This window comes from Pinus tabuliformis, chromosome 8, assembly GCF_031772625.1.
Source record: "Pinus tabuliformis cultivar Carrire ecotype Pingquan chromosome 8, CPIR1, whole genome shotgun sequence".
NCBI classification, from domain to species: domain Eukaryota; kingdom Viridiplantae; phylum Streptophyta; class Pinopsida; order Pinales; family Pinaceae; genus Pinus; species Pinus tabuliformis.
Genome location: NC_142294.1, coordinates 1,567,191,613 through 1,567,211,095, shown reverse-complemented (window position 1 = coordinate 1,567,211,095; position 19,483 = coordinate 1,567,191,613). Strand labels below are relative to the sequence as shown.

General features: G+C 37.6%; 1 protein-coding gene across 3 annotated transcripts in view; it reads right to left on the bottom strand.

Moving 5' to 3' along the window:
- Positions 1 to 215: 215 nt before the first annotated feature.
- LOC149242005 (U-box domain-containing protein 4-like) overlaps positions 216 to 19,483 on the bottom strand; it is a 56,775-nt gene continuing 37,507 nt past the window's right edge. The window contains exons 3-6 of one of the 3 annotated variants that reach the window (XR_016246611.1): positions 3,974 to 4,090; positions 1,803 to 3,830; positions 1,488 to 1,679; positions 216 to 1,183 (exon numbers count right to left, since the gene is read on the bottom strand). Coding sequence is in view for 1 of the 3 variants with exons in the window: in XM_089374116.1 (XP_089230242.1) it covers positions 1,602 to 1,679; positions 1,803 to 3,830; positions 3,974 to 4,090 (2,223 nt within the window). In the remaining 2 variants the exon portion in view is untranslated. Of the gene's footprint in view, positions 1,184 to 1,413; positions 1,680 to 1,802; positions 3,831 to 3,973; positions 4,091 to 19,483 lie in introns of those variants that run through there. The other 2 variants (XR_016246612.1, XM_089374116.1) reach the window with 2 other exon arrangements.

Below are 19,483 nucleotides of genomic sequence, written 5' to 3'. Positions count from 1 at the left end.
CCCAGATAAAACTATTTAACTAAATTTAAATTTACAATCAATCAGACTCATTGACCAAATTTAGAAGATCCCAGATAAAACTATTTAACTAAATTTCAATGCCTGCGGGATGCAACCTTTTAGATGTTAATGTAACTGCTTATTTAAAAAATAAAAGAACGTTGTTTTTTCCAAGTCTATAACTTTATGATTCCACACCTACAACTCAGAAGTCATCGAGAGAAAAAAAATTGAATACCTATCCTTTATCAAAGTCTGATTGCCTTGAACTATTCCAGCCCTTTTTAAGCAACCACCAACAAAATGAATTTACAATAGATTCCGTTTAGACGAAGGGCATTTTGCTGAGCCACAAATACATTATTCAGGATGCTATCAACTTTCGGTAAGCACAATGAAACGAAGTAACAAGAAAATACAATAGACACGATGTCAGAACCTGCTACTGATGTAAATCAATGCAGACAAATAGATCTGTATCCTCAAAATTCAACACAGGAAACCATTTCATATATTCGGAACCTAGGGTACAAGGTCAAACATGGTAGCATCGGGAAAAGAAGTTGCTCAGCTCTAGACTTATTTGACAGTCAAATGATAATCAAGATTCAGAGCCGAGCTATGTTCCAATAATCTGCATCCTTCCTAGATCATTCCATCGAAAAGAGAATTGCAAAAAGTACCTTCAACAGAGCATCACCTCATGCTTTGCTCCTCTAAAGCAGAATCAAGGCATAGATGAGCAATGCAGAAAAGCTGCCTTCCCTTCTGAAAACTTCTGAACATGAAATCTAAACTGCAAGTGGGGGTTTACATGCAGTGAACAAACAATGTCAAGGTTGGGCAGAGCACTGCAGTGGGATCAGCATAAATTCAAGACTCATCTGCAGCCAACTTCATGTTTAACACAATTTCTGGGTCCATGAGCCATTAGAAGTATCATGCTTCAGAGCAGTCGATTGCCTGTGCACCAGCAATGGAAGCTTATCCACCAGAATGAGCCGGATTCAATATTTCCACACAATACGCCAAAAGTACAAACCAAACAAGTCAATAAGTTGAGATTGGCTAGACAACTCTGCATATCAGATCTGCCCTTTAAAGTTGAAAATATGAGAAGCTTCAACAGAATATTAAGTCCATTTATGAACTCTCTTGGATAAACTCTGCAACTTGTATCCAACTGAAAAGTCACCAATTGATAGCCTAAATAAATGGCAGCAGTGGTGATGCATAAAAATGATATGTTGAAAACAGCTAGCTACAGATGCCATAACTTGACATCTATGCCATTCTTCCCTCTTTGACACAAATAGCAAGGACTTCATTTGAAACAATCTTGATGCTTAACTGATACAAGATGTTTCTGACTGCTAACAGTAATTATGCATGGAAGGACCCACAGATAAAAGGTGCATGGAAATCACATGCAGAACCATCTGCAACTACAAACCATAGGTACAATATGAATATACCAAATTACTAACCTGGGGGCTTTTGGTTTGAAGAATGCCAACATAGGCACAAACAACTGATACATCTTAAAGTAGGGGCAGCAAGAAGATGAGGCATATGAGATGTTACACATTAGATCAAAATGTCTATCTGTGTCTATCAGCACCACCCCTTCCCATGCTTGCATGCCGCTGATCCCTAAAATGGCGAAGAAGAGCCTGGGCCTACATCAAACATTCAATAATGTAGAGTTAAAAAACAAAATTCTCACAAGGTGGTTTCAACATACTGTTTGATTTAAACTACAATAAAGTTTTGCAAAGAAGCAATTAAAGCTGGAATGTCACCTTCTCCTTAGCCCGTGGGGTGCCAGACTGAGATAACGCAACAAGAGGTGGAATAGCACCCTCTTGTAAAACAGTAGCACGAAACTTACTGCTATTTATACAAAGTTGGAGTAGAGCTGCTGCTGCATTTTCCTTTCCCCTTTGTGAACCAATTTCAACTACTTCTACCAAAGCAGGAATGCCACGCTCCTCACCAATTGCAGCTCGACCTTCTTGAATAGTTGCAAGATTGGCCAAAACAGCCACAGCTTTATCTACCATTCCAGCTGCAGGCTCCATTAGACTAATAAGATGTTTAACAGCGCCAGCACGTACAATGCGGGCTTTGTTGTCAGGTGAAATTGACAAGTTAAATAAAGCAGTGGCAGCATCCTTTTTTCCTCTGGGAGTGCCATTCATGAGGAGATCCACCAGTGGTGGTATAGCACCTGATTGCCCGATAGCAATTTTATTTTCTTCCATGACAGATAAGCTGAACAAAGTTGCAGCAGCATTCTCTTTCGCTTCAGAGTTGCCTACTGTAAGGACATTTATGAGAGGTTCAATGGCTCCTGCAGCAGCAATCTCATTCTTATTATTATCATTTATGGATAAGTTCAGCAAAGCCGTAACAGCAACTTCTTGGGTCTCAAAGTCAGGAGAACTTAGCAACGCAACTAAAGGCCTGGTAGCGCCACAGTTGGCTATTATGATCCGGTTTTCCATGTTGCATTTGGCGAGAATTCGTAGCTCTCCTGCTGCTGCTCTTTGTATTTCAACTGAATCACTTTGAAGATCTTCTACCAATCTCTCAACTTGTTGACGGATGCTCGACTCATTAGCACTTGTATCAGATACTGGAGAAGAGATAACCAAAGGCATGGTACTACGGTGCTCAGTTCGCCGTCCATACAAATTTGGGAGACGTCCACCATGGAATATTCTTTCAGACAATCTGGAAGGTCCTATATCATTGCGTTGTGAATGGGTCACCGATGATGGTGCAGCTAACTCTCCCGAAACATCACTGCTGTATGGAGAGCAGTCACTTAAAGCTGTATTACTATTCCCCTCTGAAATAGGTGCATCACCACCTGCTGATGTTTGACCATCATCTAAGCTAGAAGCAGTACTCGAAAGTGACACATTTCGGCTATGTCCTTCACTCTGATTAGAAACACTGTTAGTGATGGAATTCTCTTCAACTGCTTGTATTTGATGCTCACCATTCATTAATGGATCCCTTTGTGTGCTTGACTCTCCTTCTAGATTGGATCTAGGAGGAAAACCCAAGCTCTCCTTCTTAGAGCCATGGTCCTCTGAACAGATTTCGTTTTGAGTCAAGGTATTTTGTAAAGCCGAGAAATTAACCAAGATACTATTTGCAGCCACCAGACCCAATGAAGAGGGTTGCATTCCATCATCTGAATCATTTTTTGTTGTTTGGTTTCGCTGAGATGCATAGGTTACAGGTTTTGCTGGCTCAGGTAATGGGACATTGTTAGACTCGCACCAATTTGCAATCAGTGCCTTTACAGTATAATTGGGAATAAGGTTTCTATGACTAAGGGTCTGGCGTGTTTTAGGACAGGTTATCATGCCCTGCTCCAGCCATTGTTGGATGTAACCTCTCTCATATGTTTGCCCAGAAGCTACAATCACTGGGTCTGACATCAATTCCAATGAAAGAGGGCATCGAAAGTCTGCAGGGATTGGAACTCCAGCTTCTGTCTGGGATTGCTTAAGTTCTACCATGTAATCACACATTTGTGTAACTAAACCAATCATTTGATTAATGTAATCTTCTTCCTGCTTGTCTTTTTCAGCACGTGCATAGTCTTTCTCCTTTTCCAGATAAGAGGCTTCCCTCAAGACTTCTTGGTTAGATGTCAACTCAAGCCCGTCAGCAATTGTCCTTAGTTTCTCATTATCAACTTTGATACCGTCTCTGTGATCCTTCAATGCTTTCTCTAGATCTGCTGCTTTTTGTTCATGATAAGACTCACGTGTATATCTTAGTCTTTTCAGCTCCTTTATGCAGTGCTCAACCTACACCATTTAAGGAAATCAAAAATAAATTTAAGACAGGTTAATATGGGTTCTCACAAAAGCAAACTGAAAACTAGATGTTTGAACACTACAAACTGTAAAGCAGAGCCTGATTTCTAAAAGACATTGTCTTTTTCATATACCTGTGCTTGTGTTTGTTCCGAAACATGTAAAGAAGCGAATGGAAATGTACTCAAAGCATGACTCATTTTTAAGGAAATGCCCTCAAACTTGGGTTGGAACTGCCCACTACACAACACCTGAAAAACCAATCAAGTTATCGACATGGTGACTGTCTAGCTGAAAATAGTAACAAGTAGGTGCTTACAACAAGGCACCCTCCCACCAGAGTATTCATGCATTCAAATACCGTTAAGTTGTTTACTGTACAGCATAGGAATATGTCATCAATTGGATTATAATTCATAAATTCTTATTCAGCACAAAGATCTAACTGCACTGAGAATGAAATTTTAGGAAACTGATATCACACCCTATAGTATAACTACCTCAGCCATTCCTATCGAAACTTAACTTCTATTCATTTAGAAAGGTTGCATTATGAGACAGATTCACTGACACTAGTACATGCAGACACAGGTCTCCGACATGGAAAACGTAGACCCCCCAAATGCAACACCACATGACACATAAATACATACATGTGTATATGATTTTTAAAAATATTGAAATTACAATGATAAAATATATATATCAAGAGAGTAAATCACACATCGGGACACCTTTATTGACATTCTCTGTTACTACAGTGCAGTATCCATTGGCACGCTGCTTTGTTTTGTGATTATCACTCTCTTGTTCACAAAGCATTCAGTAGAATTTGGCATTGTTTTCAGATCTCAGCTTTGTTTGTTTTATGGAAACTCCAATGCAACTTTATGCGTGCCAAGGAGTCTAGTTCTTTGTTTCCATTCAATCCTATGTGGAAAGGTGAGGTTTGCTATTAGCTTTTGACAAAGGGATCTAGGGCGATTAAAAATGCCCAATCTTTGGATCCTACAGAGTATTCTGCTTTTATTTCTGCTTTAGTAGCTCTCAGGAAGAGGTTGTGAAGTTCATTGCATTATTCCCTTCTGCCTTGCATTTCTAATAGTAAATATTTTTCTGTAAATACAAGATGTATTTTTAAAAAAATACTCATATTCTAGATACTCAATTTGCGTTATTTGCTCCACTGCTAATTGCATAATCTAGTAATTGATCTATTTCTTTTGCATTCACATAACTTGGTCATACATTATCGTATATGTATTATGGATAAAGCTTTCTTTAAGAATCTTAGACGAAACACCTGGATGCATGGGATGTGTTGTGATCTTTGCACCTTGTAAGCAACCTTGCTTATTTTCCCGAAAATGGTAATTGGTCCACGATATCTTGGAATAAAATTTGTATATCACTGAATGAGTTCTTTAGTTTGATTATTTGATACATATTATCTCTGACTTTGAATGATGTTGGGGTTTAGTGTTGACCTCGTCTTGATATCATTTTGTTGTCTATTGAGCTCTCTGTGTTAATTTTACATTTGCTTATTTCTTGCATTTTTTGTGGCAACTTTAGCGAAGATTCCAAGTGTCCTTGTACTTTGTAATATGTAGAATATGCGAATCAATATGTCAAAAATAAACATTTCCCTTAATGCCAATATCCTTGCTGCTACGTTGACAGTATCCTTGTATGAAAGTTTACCAAAAGGCACTTTTTCTTCCTACACTCATAACATAGATGCCACATTTTCTCTCAACATATCTTTCATAGTTTGGTTATTCTTCCTTCCTTTATTAAATGTTCAAGGATTTGATTCATTTAATCCTTCTATTTTAAGTGCAAGGATTAGTTTTTCCTGTAGAATTTCCTTGAAATTATGCAACTGCTGTAGTTAACAAATCTGAAACTAATCGTTGCACCAAGACACAGAATTTCTCTACTAATTTGCAGTGGAATAAAACAGAAATAAAACACAGTCACACAATAGCAAAAACACAATTTTTTAGGGAACCCAACTGGGAAAACCCTCTGCTAGCTGTAGAAACTCTATTGACAAAGTTTGAGCAGATAGAATTATAATTTATTACAAGGCAAATTATTACACATAAAATATTCAAATTTTAAAGAAAAACATATATATTCATGTGCATCCATATGAATTCAAACCATGTATACACAAATAGGCAAAAGTTCTCATTTATATAGCATGTAAGGGTGCAAATAACCAAAAATATCACCGAGTGCAATCCATCTCTAAGCTGAAAATACATCAGCAAACAAGCTCCACATGGCCTCTAGCATCCAAAAAAAATTATGCTACAACAAATACCTACATATCAAAATCATTGCCCATTTGGCATCTTCGTCATCAATATCACCCTCTAAGCATTAAAATAAGATAGAAAAAGCATAGCATGTCAAGTCAAGATTTTGTTTTGTTTCAGTGATGGGTGCTTTTTTTAGTGGGCTCATGATAGAGGAGTTCGACAACCAATGCCACTAACATAAAGGTACATAGAAGGCTTGGTGCTCTTGATTAAATACAAGTTCCATATCCTCGTACATGACAAAATCCAATGTAGGGTTGCAATCCCCACAATCCTGAAATCCTGGAAAACTGTTAAGTCTGTTGGATATTGACTCTTATTGAGTGAGATCTAAAATTCTTCTTTCTTCATATGAAATCCAATGTGGTCAGAACCGCTCTCAAACATCCTGAGTCATTTCTTTGTAATGTTAAAAATTTAAGTAAAACGATGGAAATGAAAGATAAAAGAAAATGTTAAACATTACCATGAATTGCATAGCATTGGTAGGGCAATATGGTCAAATACTAAGTTTCCCCTATCATAAATCATTGCTTTTTTGGAGAATAAAAATTGCATTCAAAGGGTCATTGGCAGCAATTAACAAAATCGGCCGGTTCAGTACCGAACCGACCGGTTCAATGAAAAAAGGTCGGTTTGGTACTGAACTGGCCAAAAACGATTCAAGTCACCAGTTCGAACCAGTTTTGGCCTCAAACTGGTCGTACCAGCCAGTTCAGATCGGTTTGGTCCAATCCTCATAACACTGAGATCAACACATAAACAATCCTCAAATGCTTTTAGCTAACAACAGGGATCAAGACTCGATTTTTGTATGACGCTTAGTAGAACTCTGTATGACTGTAGATGTAACTTAAGTAATTAGTCTTCCTTCAAATTTCTAGGCAACTGAAGATTTTCCAGCATTGTCACAAACAATACTTCAAACTACAGAGGTCGTCCACAAAATTCGTCTAGGATTGCGAGTTAGGTCTCTGCCTTTTTATGGAGGTCAAACAGATGCTATGGATAATACACAAACTTCACCACCTTTGCTGGCTCTTAATGATTGGACCAAGGTCGCAGGGATAAGAATGCTTCAAATGCAAATAATTCTTCACTGCCCAGAGAGATAACACTTACTCCATCAGCTTGTCCAAGAAATGCTGGTGTTTAGGGCTATACGCCTTATAAAACCTCGGAGATTGATGTTGGTCTGATGAAAACCTCTTTGCGGGCCTTGGAATTTACCTCTGTGACTTCACATAAAACTTTACTATATCCTTCACTGATCTTCAAAGAATTGGCATCATTTTTCAGATCAGAAATTAGGGCTACAAGCTTCAGGTAACCAGGCCGCAGAAGTGGTAAAGTTTCTTCACTGTACAAGCACAGAATAATGAAATAGATTGCCTAAACGAATCCCCAAAATCAATCAAAAATAAGACTCAAAAATTTTGCTGCTTCTTGAGTTTGTCACAGGAGGAAGGCTATCTTTCATTAATGGTATGAAGGCTGCAAACTTTTGCACAGAGAATAGGTATCTTTCAACAACAGGTTCAAGGTCGTACAGGATTTGAATTGATCCTAAATTTAATGCTTCAGATACGGCGTAATCCCTTCACCACAGTACAGAATTTGGTAAAGAGGCTGTAACAATGACTCTGTACCAAGAGGCCGCAAAGACAAGTCCTTCAAAAATTTACCAAACCCAAAAGAAATTTGTTCCAAAGGATTGATCTTCTAATTTACCACAGATAATGATTGCCGCAAGCTTCAGAATATTAACAAACTCATTAAAAAATGTGTATAGTTTGGAGGGTCTGAAAGCCTTTTATATAAAGAGGAGAGAGGAATCCTTAAGTTAGCCAACTAAACATTTGGAAGAATTTTAAATTCAAATTTGACACCAAAATAAATTTAATCTAAATTTGGCTTGGAGCCAAAACTTAGGAACCAAAAACCCTCTTGAATTTTGACTTTCAAAATAATTTTGGAAAACCCTCCAAAAATATCCCTTTCAACAGTTGGATGCACCCTACCACATCTAAAGGACCAAAAAAGATATCAATGCAGGCATCCATAGCGATGTTGTTGACATTGGATAGGGATAAAATTGGGAAAGGGTCCAAAAAAGCAAAAATTCATAAAAATCAGGAAAATGTCGAGAAAAATCGACAAACATCGGTAAAATTAGTAAAAGAAAATACAAAAAGATTCATTTTTTCACATCTAAATCAACAAAAACATCCAATAAATGCATTGCCACATAAATATGAAAACAAAACTAATATAAAAGATGTCTAGTGCTAAATCATAAATCAACATTGTATCATGTCCTAAATTTTGGATCCTGATTGGGCCTTAAAATATCAATAAAAAATGTATCTTATCATTAGGAGTCATCTATAATGTAATTAGATACATAAACTGGTGATTTCCTTTGCCCCTTTATGGGCAAAGGTAATGGATTTTACTCTAGAGGAAGAAGGCCCTGGGTAGGCATCAGACTCTAATGTCCTCTAGAAGAAGAAGTATGGTCTCCTCATCCTTTGCTCTCCAAAACCTTCTGTATGCTTGCAAAATGAGTTATAAAAAAGTAAAACCACTTAAAGCGCCTCTATCTGGCTGGTTGGTGATTTTATGGATAGTGCCACAATTTTATCTTGAATTTTAAAATATTATCACTATTTTTTCTCTTGGTAAAAATCGACGATTTTACCAACTATAAAATCAGCCAAGGGAAAATTTCGCAGTCGCGCAATTTTTTTGCGATTTTAGTAACTATGATCCATAGTGATATTTGTTGAAACTATATAAAAGACGCACTTCAATCTCCCCACATAAGCCATCTTGCTCAAAATTTACTTTCATGTACATTATTCATTATAAGTATATCCAATATAATCACTCCCATGCTTAGAGGTTTCCAATATGACAACTCAAGTTCATTTCAAACTGGTATCAAAGCATCATAATCCTCGAAATCACGTTGCTTATTAGGATACGTTCGTCCTAACTGATCAATTGAATCTAGCCTGGGTTGTTGAGAGTAGCGTTATACTCCCCATCCAGGTTCAATTGCTGCAATGACATGTTGTAACGACCTTCAACCATGTTTTGACAAAGCCTGAAGTTTTTGCAGAATCCAGTGTATCCTAGGTAGCATCTTCAATATGGAAGCAGAATTGCCCAATGGGTTCCTTTATGATGTTTATTTCATGGGGAAGAAGGTTAATCTTAACCCTATGCTCAGAGGGATCAAACACTCGAGATGTAAACCTCAATAAAAAAATAAAAAATAATTTTAAAAATTTTAAAAAATAAAATAAAAATCATCTTAACCCCAAATTTATCTAGCGCTGAAAGGGATCAAAAAGTCAAGTTGTAAACCTCAATCTTTTCAGATCCCTCTAGAGGCATAAAAAGCCCAAGGTTATGATGAACCTATGTTACTTTATTGATAGTTGTTGTTTAATAATGCCATTGTTGGAAATATTGTTGTCATTCATGATTCATGTCAAAGACGGGGGGAGACTACAAATGTCTAAGATAAATATTGCAAGACGAAGATTGTTGGAAATATTGTTTGGATACCCAATGTTTTTATGCGCGGTTTGGATACCTATCTTTGAAGGCATTTTTACTCTAAATACCTAGTTCAAATGGGAATATAGGATATGTGATTGAAAAGCTTATTCCAAGACCTTTGCAACGGTATATGGCACCCTTAACTCCATAGGAATGGGGAGATATGAAAGATTTTGTCAAGTCAGCACAACTAGTTTTACAAGTCAGCCTCTTAAGTGAACGTTGAAACACTATAAATAAAGGATAGATAAGTGCATTTGAATATCATACAAGCAAGAAGAAATCGAAGGTGTGCAAGAGAAGCTAGGAATACTCTTGGGGTTTTAAGGTGGGGCCAAAATGTGATTTGTGGATTGAAAGAATCATCTTGGCATTTTCGTTATAATGTTTCTTTTGGGACGTTTTCAGAACATGAAATTCTGAGTGGTAAAAATTTCAAACATTGGTTCGCTACACTTTTGGAGATATGCTTTGAGGAAGTTCAGGTTTCTGAATGATCCTAAAATCTGCTTCAAACAAGTCACTTAGGCATTTTCACTATAACTTATTTTTTGAGATGTTTATGACTATGAAATCTTGAGGAGATAGAGTTGAGATCTTTAGGTATATGTGGTACAAATTTCAGACTTTGGTTAGCTACAATTTCAGAGATATGCCTAGTGTAAGTTAGGATATCTGATTGCCCTTGAAATCTAGTTCAAACAGGTCAATTTGGCATTTTCACTATAACTTATTTCTGAAATGTTTCACACTATGAAATCTTGAGGAAACAGAGGCGAGATCTCTTGATACCTATGAAAAAAATTTCAGACTTTGGTTCGCTATAATTTCAAAGATATTCCCTATCGAAGTTAGGGTTTTTGAATTGTCCTTAAATTAGTTTCAAACTGGTCAGTTTGGCATTTTCATTATAATTTCTTTTTTGGGATGTTTTAGACTGAAAATTTCAGAGAACTGTGAAGACATATACTAGTACCTCAAATACAAATTTCAAACTTTAGTTTGCTATACTTTCATAGTTATGCCTTGTGGAAGTTCGGTTTCCCAAATGAACTTGAAATCAATTTCAAACAAGTTCGCTTGGAATTTTTACTATAACTTCCTTTCCGTAATTTTTCAGACCATGAAATTTTCAGAGATCTGAGGAAACATACAAAAGTGCATCAGGTAAAAATTTCAAAATCAGATTTGCAAAATTGGATATGTGGCATGTTGTACAAGTTTGTTCTTGGAAAAGGGTCAAAAACAACAAGCTTTGGGAGAAGCAAACCTAGTGAAGGCAGAAGCAACAAGCAAACCTGGTGAAGGTAGAAGTAGCTAGCAGACCTGTTGAAGAAAAAGGCAACACGCAGACTCAGTGAATTAGTACCTACGTACATTTGCAGCGACGGAGATTGGTGTTGCCAGTAAGTTAGTTATTGCAAATATCTGCAGCAGTGGGGATTAGTGTCTCCAACAAATTGGTGCCTATGAATATTTGCAACAGTGGGGATTGGTGTCTTTGTTGAAAAGTGTAACTAGGTTCGGTCTTCATAATGACATATAATTGTGACTTTTGTAAATTATTTAATGAAGAAAATAAAGCTATTTTTGTAAGACTTGCTTCATGGGTTTCATGAGCAAGTGATTTAATTTAGATAGCTCCCATTGAGAGCCTTAGGATTTGTCATTAAAAGTCAAGGAGTCAATGTCATATATGAAGAGCCCTTCTTGGGCATGTGTCAAATGTATATGATTCAATAGCATTGTCAAATAGCCCTCCAATGATAAGCACAAGTCCTCTTCATGTCAGCTTCAAAAAGGAGTAACAAACTCATGTCGGCTCACAGTTTGAAGACACAACTATTCATAAGTTCATGTTGGCTTAATATGACGGACAGACCACTATAAATAGGCACCTCAGCCTATTCCACAGGTACAGAATTTCAGTCACATATCTCTGAGTTTTTCAGATGGGTAGCACAGAAGACAGAGTCAAATGAAAGGGACAGCAAAGAGGTGACGAAGGCTAATCTCGGTTAACAAAAGTTCAGATCCTTCTTTGAGTTCGAATCGATACATCACAGTGACAAAGAAGAACAGGACGTTCGGATTATAGTGACAAAGGTGAAACTTTGTCTCGGTACAGCAAGGAGTAAATTCGGTGAAGACTACAGTAATCACCGTTCGGTACAAGTACAAGAAGGGTCTCTCTCTGTTTCGGTGTAATTGCAGAGGTCATATTTCGGATTGAAGCAGAGAAGCTTGGCAATATTTCTATGATATCACAGTGACATCCTCTCACTGTCTCAGTGCTATACCACAGTGATGATCTTGGAAGAATATCACTAATATGTGACAAGACCTCGGTACTATCTCATGAAGAAGGTCTAGATACGAAGAAGATCGAAGTGGAAGAGGAGTGAGGAGAAGGTTGACTGTCAAGAGAACTTGTGTCTTGATCTTGGAAAGGCTACTAAGTCAAGGGTCTTGGTCTTGGTCTTGGTATTCGTCAAATGGAATTCTAGAAGAAGAATTCGTGCGGGATTTCCTCTCAAAGAGTGAGAGGTTTTGGCCCTAGCTCATAGCCTACATGCTGTGTCTCTTGTCTATTTATGTTCATGCATTGGTTATTGTTTGATGAAGAAGAACACTAATAATCTAACATCAAGAAGATCCTAATCTAAACAAGTACAAAGCAATCACACACAATCACTAATAGAAGAGAAATCACCTAGTGCCAATGCCCTAGATTTCTCAACATGGTATCAAAGCTAAGGTGCTAAAGTCAAAGGAAGGGCATCTAATCAAAGAGACACTCAAGGATCGAGTTTTAAGAAAGGCATCTAAGCAAGTCGAAGGTTATCAAAGCAAAAGATCAAGATCTACATTGAAGAATAAAACCCTAGATCGAAGAAGCAGTCTACAACAGCAAAAGTTTTTGGATCTTCTAATCATCAAGTTATCTACAAGGAAAGGTAGCTCAAAGGACTTTACAGATGACGATCACATCATCTTGGAGAAAGTCGAAACCCTAGAAACAATTATGATCTACACTCATTCACTACCAAAGAAGTCGAAGTATCTTGATGGCTAGAAGGCATTGTCATCATCTTCAAGGTTATAAAGCAAGCAAGGATCCTCTCCTTGTCCTTGAAAAAGATCATCCGAGGAAGCAACAAATCATCCTCATCAAAAGGAGCCAGATCAAAAGGCATTGTCATCATAAAAGGAGCAATCTTCTTTATTGAAGAAAGACTTTATCATTTGGAAGAAGATCATCCAAGAGGAAGCACTAATAAATCTTCTTCAACCATCATCAAAGTGGTCAAGATCAATGTTTTTAAAACCGGACCGGTCCACCTAATGAACCAGTTTACCGACCGAAACCGGTCTAACCGGGACTGGTTTGGTCTAAACAAACCGGTTTTAGAAAAATACATTAAATAGTTAACTTTCAATGAAACAAAACTATTTTTAAGATTTAAAACCATGATTCCAAGCCAATAGAGACAAAATATGCAAAGTTTGTTCATTTATATACCATGTAAAGGTGAATATCTCGAAATGGCATCAAGTGCAATACATATCATCGACAAAATAGCAAAATACATAAGCAATGAGGCTCTAAATGGCCTATAAAGTCCAAATACAGTGTTGCAAGCTATGAGGCCATTGGCCTACTACAAGTCTACAGTGTACACATGATCAATCATGAAGTTCATCACCACTACTAGCCACAAGATCATCATCAGGAGCTACATAGACATCATCCGGTTCAGATTCTGAGAATGCCTCAGCCTGATCTGCAACCTCAGTAGCAATGCCACCAATAACAATAGAAGTGGATCTAATGGAAGCACGAGTTTGTCGACTTGCACGACTAGTGCCTTCCATTGGTTCTTTGCCTTTCCTTGATGCCACTATTGATCCTGGTTCTGATGCCGCCACAAAATCTGATTCATCCCCCGCTAAAGCCATGTTGATATCAAAATCAGCCTCAAACACGGGATCTTCAGCCTCCTCCACCCATTCTGATGTTGGATCAATATCGTCCAACACAATGGGATCTAGATCAGGTGCTTTGTTCATCATTTGGTTCCTCCTTAGTCGAAAGTTGTATTGCACGAAAACAAGATCACTTAACCGTTTTTGTTCCTTAAAGGCTTGGAGAGGGTGTTTTTGGAGGGAAAGCACGCTTAATTTCCCTCTAAAACCCCTAAACTACCTTGGAAAAGCCACACTGTGGGTCCTCGGTGGGCATGGCAAGTAACCAGTCGGTTTAGGACTGATTAGGTCAAATTTTCCACCACACAGCCTATTAAACTGGGTTTTTTCACCGGTTCCAACCGGTGGGCCTGCTAACTGGCCGATTAGACTGGTAACCGGTTAGCTAGGCCGGTTTTTAAAACTATGGTCAAGATGAAGATTTCATCTTCACTTGTCAAGTAAGTATCTTTCATTCTTTAACCAAATTTGGTAAAATGACTTCGTGTTTGCAAGGATATCTATAAGTTGGTTGGGTCATCGAAATTCCTTGCATGAAAAAGGAGGATAAACATAGTCCTCGAAGAGAGGGAAGTCATTGAACACATTAATGAAAAAGGTCTCCTCTGAATTCATGGAAAGGGAGTCTTATGAAAGGTCCCCTCATGTGGCAATATTGGAGACATCAAAGAGATGTATATGATAAGCTCGTAAGAATATTCTCTGAAGATGCGATAAAGGTGGTCACATGACTTGGATCTGATCCACACAAAATTGAAGGTATCAAAGAATGAAGGGATATCTTCATAAGATCTCAACTGTGAGATCTGGGAAAGATGATAAGAAGATAATCATCATTGTTCTAAACGCACTAACTGATGAACAAGGTAACAAATATCCATGAGGATAAGAAAGTTACCTCATTCGACAACTTGTGGTTTCTATGCAAAATAGAAGAAGACAAGTTGGGGACAAAAGTGTTGAAGGTTAAAGGACTCAAACACTTGTAGGAAGGAAAGGGAAGTTGGGAAAATTTGTTCCTCCGAAAACGAAAGAAGAGAATAACTGACATGCAATGTTATGGATACAAATTATGGACATTACAGGAAAGATTGTCCTAAAGAGACAATATCAAAAGAGGAAGAGAAGAAGCCCATGTCACCAAAGAAGAGGAGTCGAAAAGAAGAAGTCCAAGAAAAGAGGAAGCAAGAGATCTCCACTATGCTGAGATAGTCTCCCTCACAAAAGTTATTGTCATAGCTCCTAAATCTTATTGGATATGGCTATAATGGATAATAAGATGCATTGTGGCATCATGGAAGCATTAAAGTCAAGAGCTCGTGACATCACCATAGGAATCATGAAGGATAGATGGAACAAAATTCTTGACAATCAAATATGAAGGATATAGCTCTTGGGAATCTCATTGCAAACTTAAGAAAAGGAAGAAGTCATCCAGGACAAGGCTCATCATACATCAAGTCAAAAATGAAACATCTGTCGGATAGGGATATACAAGATCCTCAAATCCTCATCGGAGGGTTCACCGATCTAGAGAGGAAGCAAGTGTTTCATCAAAGACTCCAACTTGTGGAGTTCATGGGATGATGGTATGATGACATAAGAGAAGCAGATCAAGGGGTTGAAGATCTTTTCAATCAAGGAAGTCGTTGAAAGAAGCCTAGATGACCTAAAGATAACTGAGGTATGTATGCTTGTATTTAATATTATAATGTCATGGCGTATGGTTGCAAGTAACATGGATCACTACTTCTATTTTGAGAAGCATGATCAAAGGAAAGGAATTTCCTCCTATGAAAGAATGTCAGAAGGCACGAGTCACACTAGATGAAATCAACATAATATGTTCTCATATGAATCATGAGGAAGTTGACTACTATTGACAAACTCTTCTTGGAAGCTCTTGGCAATGAAGTGTGAAAAGAGAGGAAGAGATAGTGATAATATGCAACAAAGGTAGAAGGCATTCAACATCCGAAGTACAAGAATATTTGACTAAAATATCTCCCAGAAAGATATGTAGACTCTAATTGGAGTCGGAAAAAGATGGAGACCCTTGAAAATGGATATCTTGAGGAAATGTGTCAATATGCACGCAAGATGCTAATACCTACAGGAAGATGTCATGATGAAAGACCATCACAAAGGTAATGTTTGATTTAAGTGTTCATTTATTATTTTTGAACTAATATCTAGATGGGCTTATGTAGGACTGCTAAAGGGAAGAACTGTGGTTGACTTCCAAGAAGACCATATTGAGGGATGTAAGATCCTTCTGGAAAAAAGGCATGAAAGCAGAATGACATGAAGCAAAACCAGATGGAAATTTGATGGATCACTTTCTGATGAAGTGAAGACATGACTAATTCATGGTGAAAGTGATGGATGATCTGTGCCCTATGAAGGAGACCCAAAAGACGAAGACTTCATGACAAAAGAAATTAATGACATCGAAGAAGAGAGGAGTTCTTCAGGCAGCTGGTTGTTCCACATGAGGAGTTGTTGTAGGTCCCTAGTTAAGAGGGAGCCTGGAAAAAGAAGTTTCTTACTTGGAAGAAACTTGGAAATTCCTAAGCCAAGAGGGAGCTTAGGTACATTCCTTTTTGGTAGGAATGAGTACATTCCTTTATTGGAATATGTCCTCCCTATTTGAGAGGGAGAGATAAACATGTCATTTTGGTCTTCACCTGGGAAGATAGAATGGAGGATTGGGTAATGATTTGGCATCCAATGCTCTTTGAGGATGAGATAGGGCATCCAACAAAAAGAGTAGTCGTGGAGAACCGATATTCTTTTAGGGTTGGGGAGTCTAAGATAAGAATAGTCCTCATGGAACATACCCTGAGAGCCTAGGTGGGGTATGTTCCGAGAGAGACAATGATGAGGGTGTCTACAAATCATTGGTCTCGCCAGCATTGAGCTCAGATCTTGTGGAGATAAGGAGTAGTCAGTCAAGGCCTTGCCATGTAACAACGATGGTTGATATGATGTTATACAAATGAGTTACCAATCTGAATTCTTCTTATAACAAATTCTTCAGATTGAGAATCACCAAGTACCATTATGAATACCTCCCTAGTTAAGAGGGAGTGTTGAAAAGTGTAACTAGGTTTGGTCTTCATAATGACATATAATTGACTTTTGTATGTAATGAAGAAAAAAAAAATTGTAAGAGTTGCTTCATGGGTTTCATGAGCAAGTGATTTTATTTTAGATGACTCCCATTGAGAGCCTTAGGATTTGTCATTAAAATTTGAAGAGTCAATGTCATGTGTGAAGAGCCCTTCTTGGGCATGTGTCAAATGTATATGAGTCAATAGCATTGTCAAATAGCCCTCCAACGATAAGCACAAGTCCTCTTCATGTTGGCTTCAAAAAGAAGTAACAAACTCATGTCAACTCACAGTTTGAAGACACAACTATTCATAAGTTCATGTCAGCTTAATATGACAAACAAACCACTATAAATAGGCACCTCAGCCTATTCCACAGGTACAAAATTTTGGTCACATGTCTCTGAGTTTTTCGGATGGGTAGCACAGAAGACAAGTTCGGATGAAAGGGACAGCGAAGAGGTGAAGAAGGCTAATCTCAGTCAACAGAAGTTCGGATCCTTTTTTGAATTCGGATTGATACATCACAGTGACAAAGAAGAACAGCAAGTTCGGATTATAGTGACAAAGGTGAAACTCTGTCTCGGTACAGCACAGAGTAAATTCGGTGAAGACTACAATAATCACAGTTCGGTACAAGTACAAGAAGGGTCTCTCTCTGTTTCGATGTAATTGCAGAGATCGTATTTCAGATTGAAGCAGAGAAGCTTGGCAAGATTTTGTGATATCACAGTGACATCCTCTCACTACCTCGGTGCTATACCAAAGTGATGATCTTGGAAGTAGATCACTAGTATGTGACAAGACCTCGGTACTATCTCATGAAGAAGGTATAGATACGAAGAAGATAGAAGTGGAAGAGGAGCGAAGGAGAAGGTTGACTGTCAAGAGAACTTGTGTCTTGATCTTGGAGAGGCTACTAGGTCAAGGGTCTTGGTCTTGGTATTCGTCAATTTGAATTTCCAGAAGAAGAATTTGTGTCAGTTTTCCCTTCAAAGAGTGAGAGGTTTTGGCCCTGGCCCATAGCCTACATGTTGTGTCTTTTGTCTATTTATGTTCATGCATTGGTTACTCTTTGAAGAAGAACAACACTAATAATCTAACATCAAGAAGATCCTAATCTAAACAAGTACGAAGCAATCACAAATAGTCACTAATAGAAGAGAAATCACCTAATGCTAATGCCCTGTATTTCTCAATGGTCTTCAGTAGGTTGGGGCCTAAAAGGAATTATAAAAAAGAAATGTAGTTTTCTCCCGAAAGAGTTTCCACATGAATATTGTGTTCTATGTTCTGCAGTTGATAGATCTCATATGTGATTGTTTTCTTATGATTCATGAATGTTAAATAAGGTTATCAAATGTTGATTCACCCTAATATTATGATAATTATTAAGAGAAATAAGACATCAGCTCCTTTTTCGTTTCTTTAGCATTACATACATGCATGCACAAACAAAATGTTGAAGATCTCCACCCACTTGTGTTGTATAGCACCTTGCTTCTCTCCGTTAACCACATAATCCTTTGGGGTTACTATTGTAAATAATATGAAGATAGATGAAACAAATAGTCTTGAAGAAGATCAAAAGTCCCTCATGGAATGTGAAGTGAATAGCTACTTACTCCTATATATAAAATGCTTTGGAGTTAATGGAAGATCAATGAATTATGGAGTTATTCCTTTGTCCGACATTGGTATTAGAGTAGGGCTCTAACTTCACGATGCCTACTTAGAAACATATTTTGATCTCCCTACCCATCAGATGCCATTTTGACCCTGTCTAGCCTTCCTTCAGCCAAATCTACATCCATTTCTCTACTTAGCACTCCCCTTTTGTCTATGCAAATCATAGTTAGTAGATAAATTGGTATGCAAAATTATGTGCATGAAGGATTTGGACATATCAATTATGATAACCTTCATTCATTGAAAAATAATGGTGTGATTGATTTTCCTACTATTCCTAAGAAATTGAAGCAATGTGATATTTGTATCCTTGGAAAACAGAGCAAACAACCCTTCCATTATTCCACTTCCAGAGCATGTAGAAAACTTGGATTGATACATTCTAATTTATGTGGCCCCATGTCTATTCCATTTTCTAATGGCAATACATATATCATGTCCCTTATTGATGATACTCCAAGATGTGTTGGGTGTATTTGCTGAAAGATAAATCACAAGTTTTTGAATCTTTTAAAAACTTTCATCTATGGATTCAAAATGAAGCACAACCATATATTGGCTCTCTTTATACTAATAATGGAGGAAAAAATACATCTAAAGAACTTGAAAACTAGCTTCACCAACATGGGATTCAACATCAAACCATGATTCCATACAATCCTCAACAGAATGGTGAGGTTGAAACAAAGAACGAGATTATTTTGAACATGGTTTGTTCCACGATGTTTATCAAAAATATAAAGCTAATGTTTTGGGTTGATGCAGTTCTATGTATAGTGTATGTGAAAAATAGGTATCCATCTCATGCTCTTGGTAATAAGACTCCATATCAAAGGTAGTATGGCCACATTCCTTCGATAAGGCATCTCAAGGTCTTTGGTTCCACCTACTATGCCTTGATTCCTAAGGAGAAAAGAAAAAAGTTTGTTGCAAGGAGTTTGAAGTGCATCTTTCT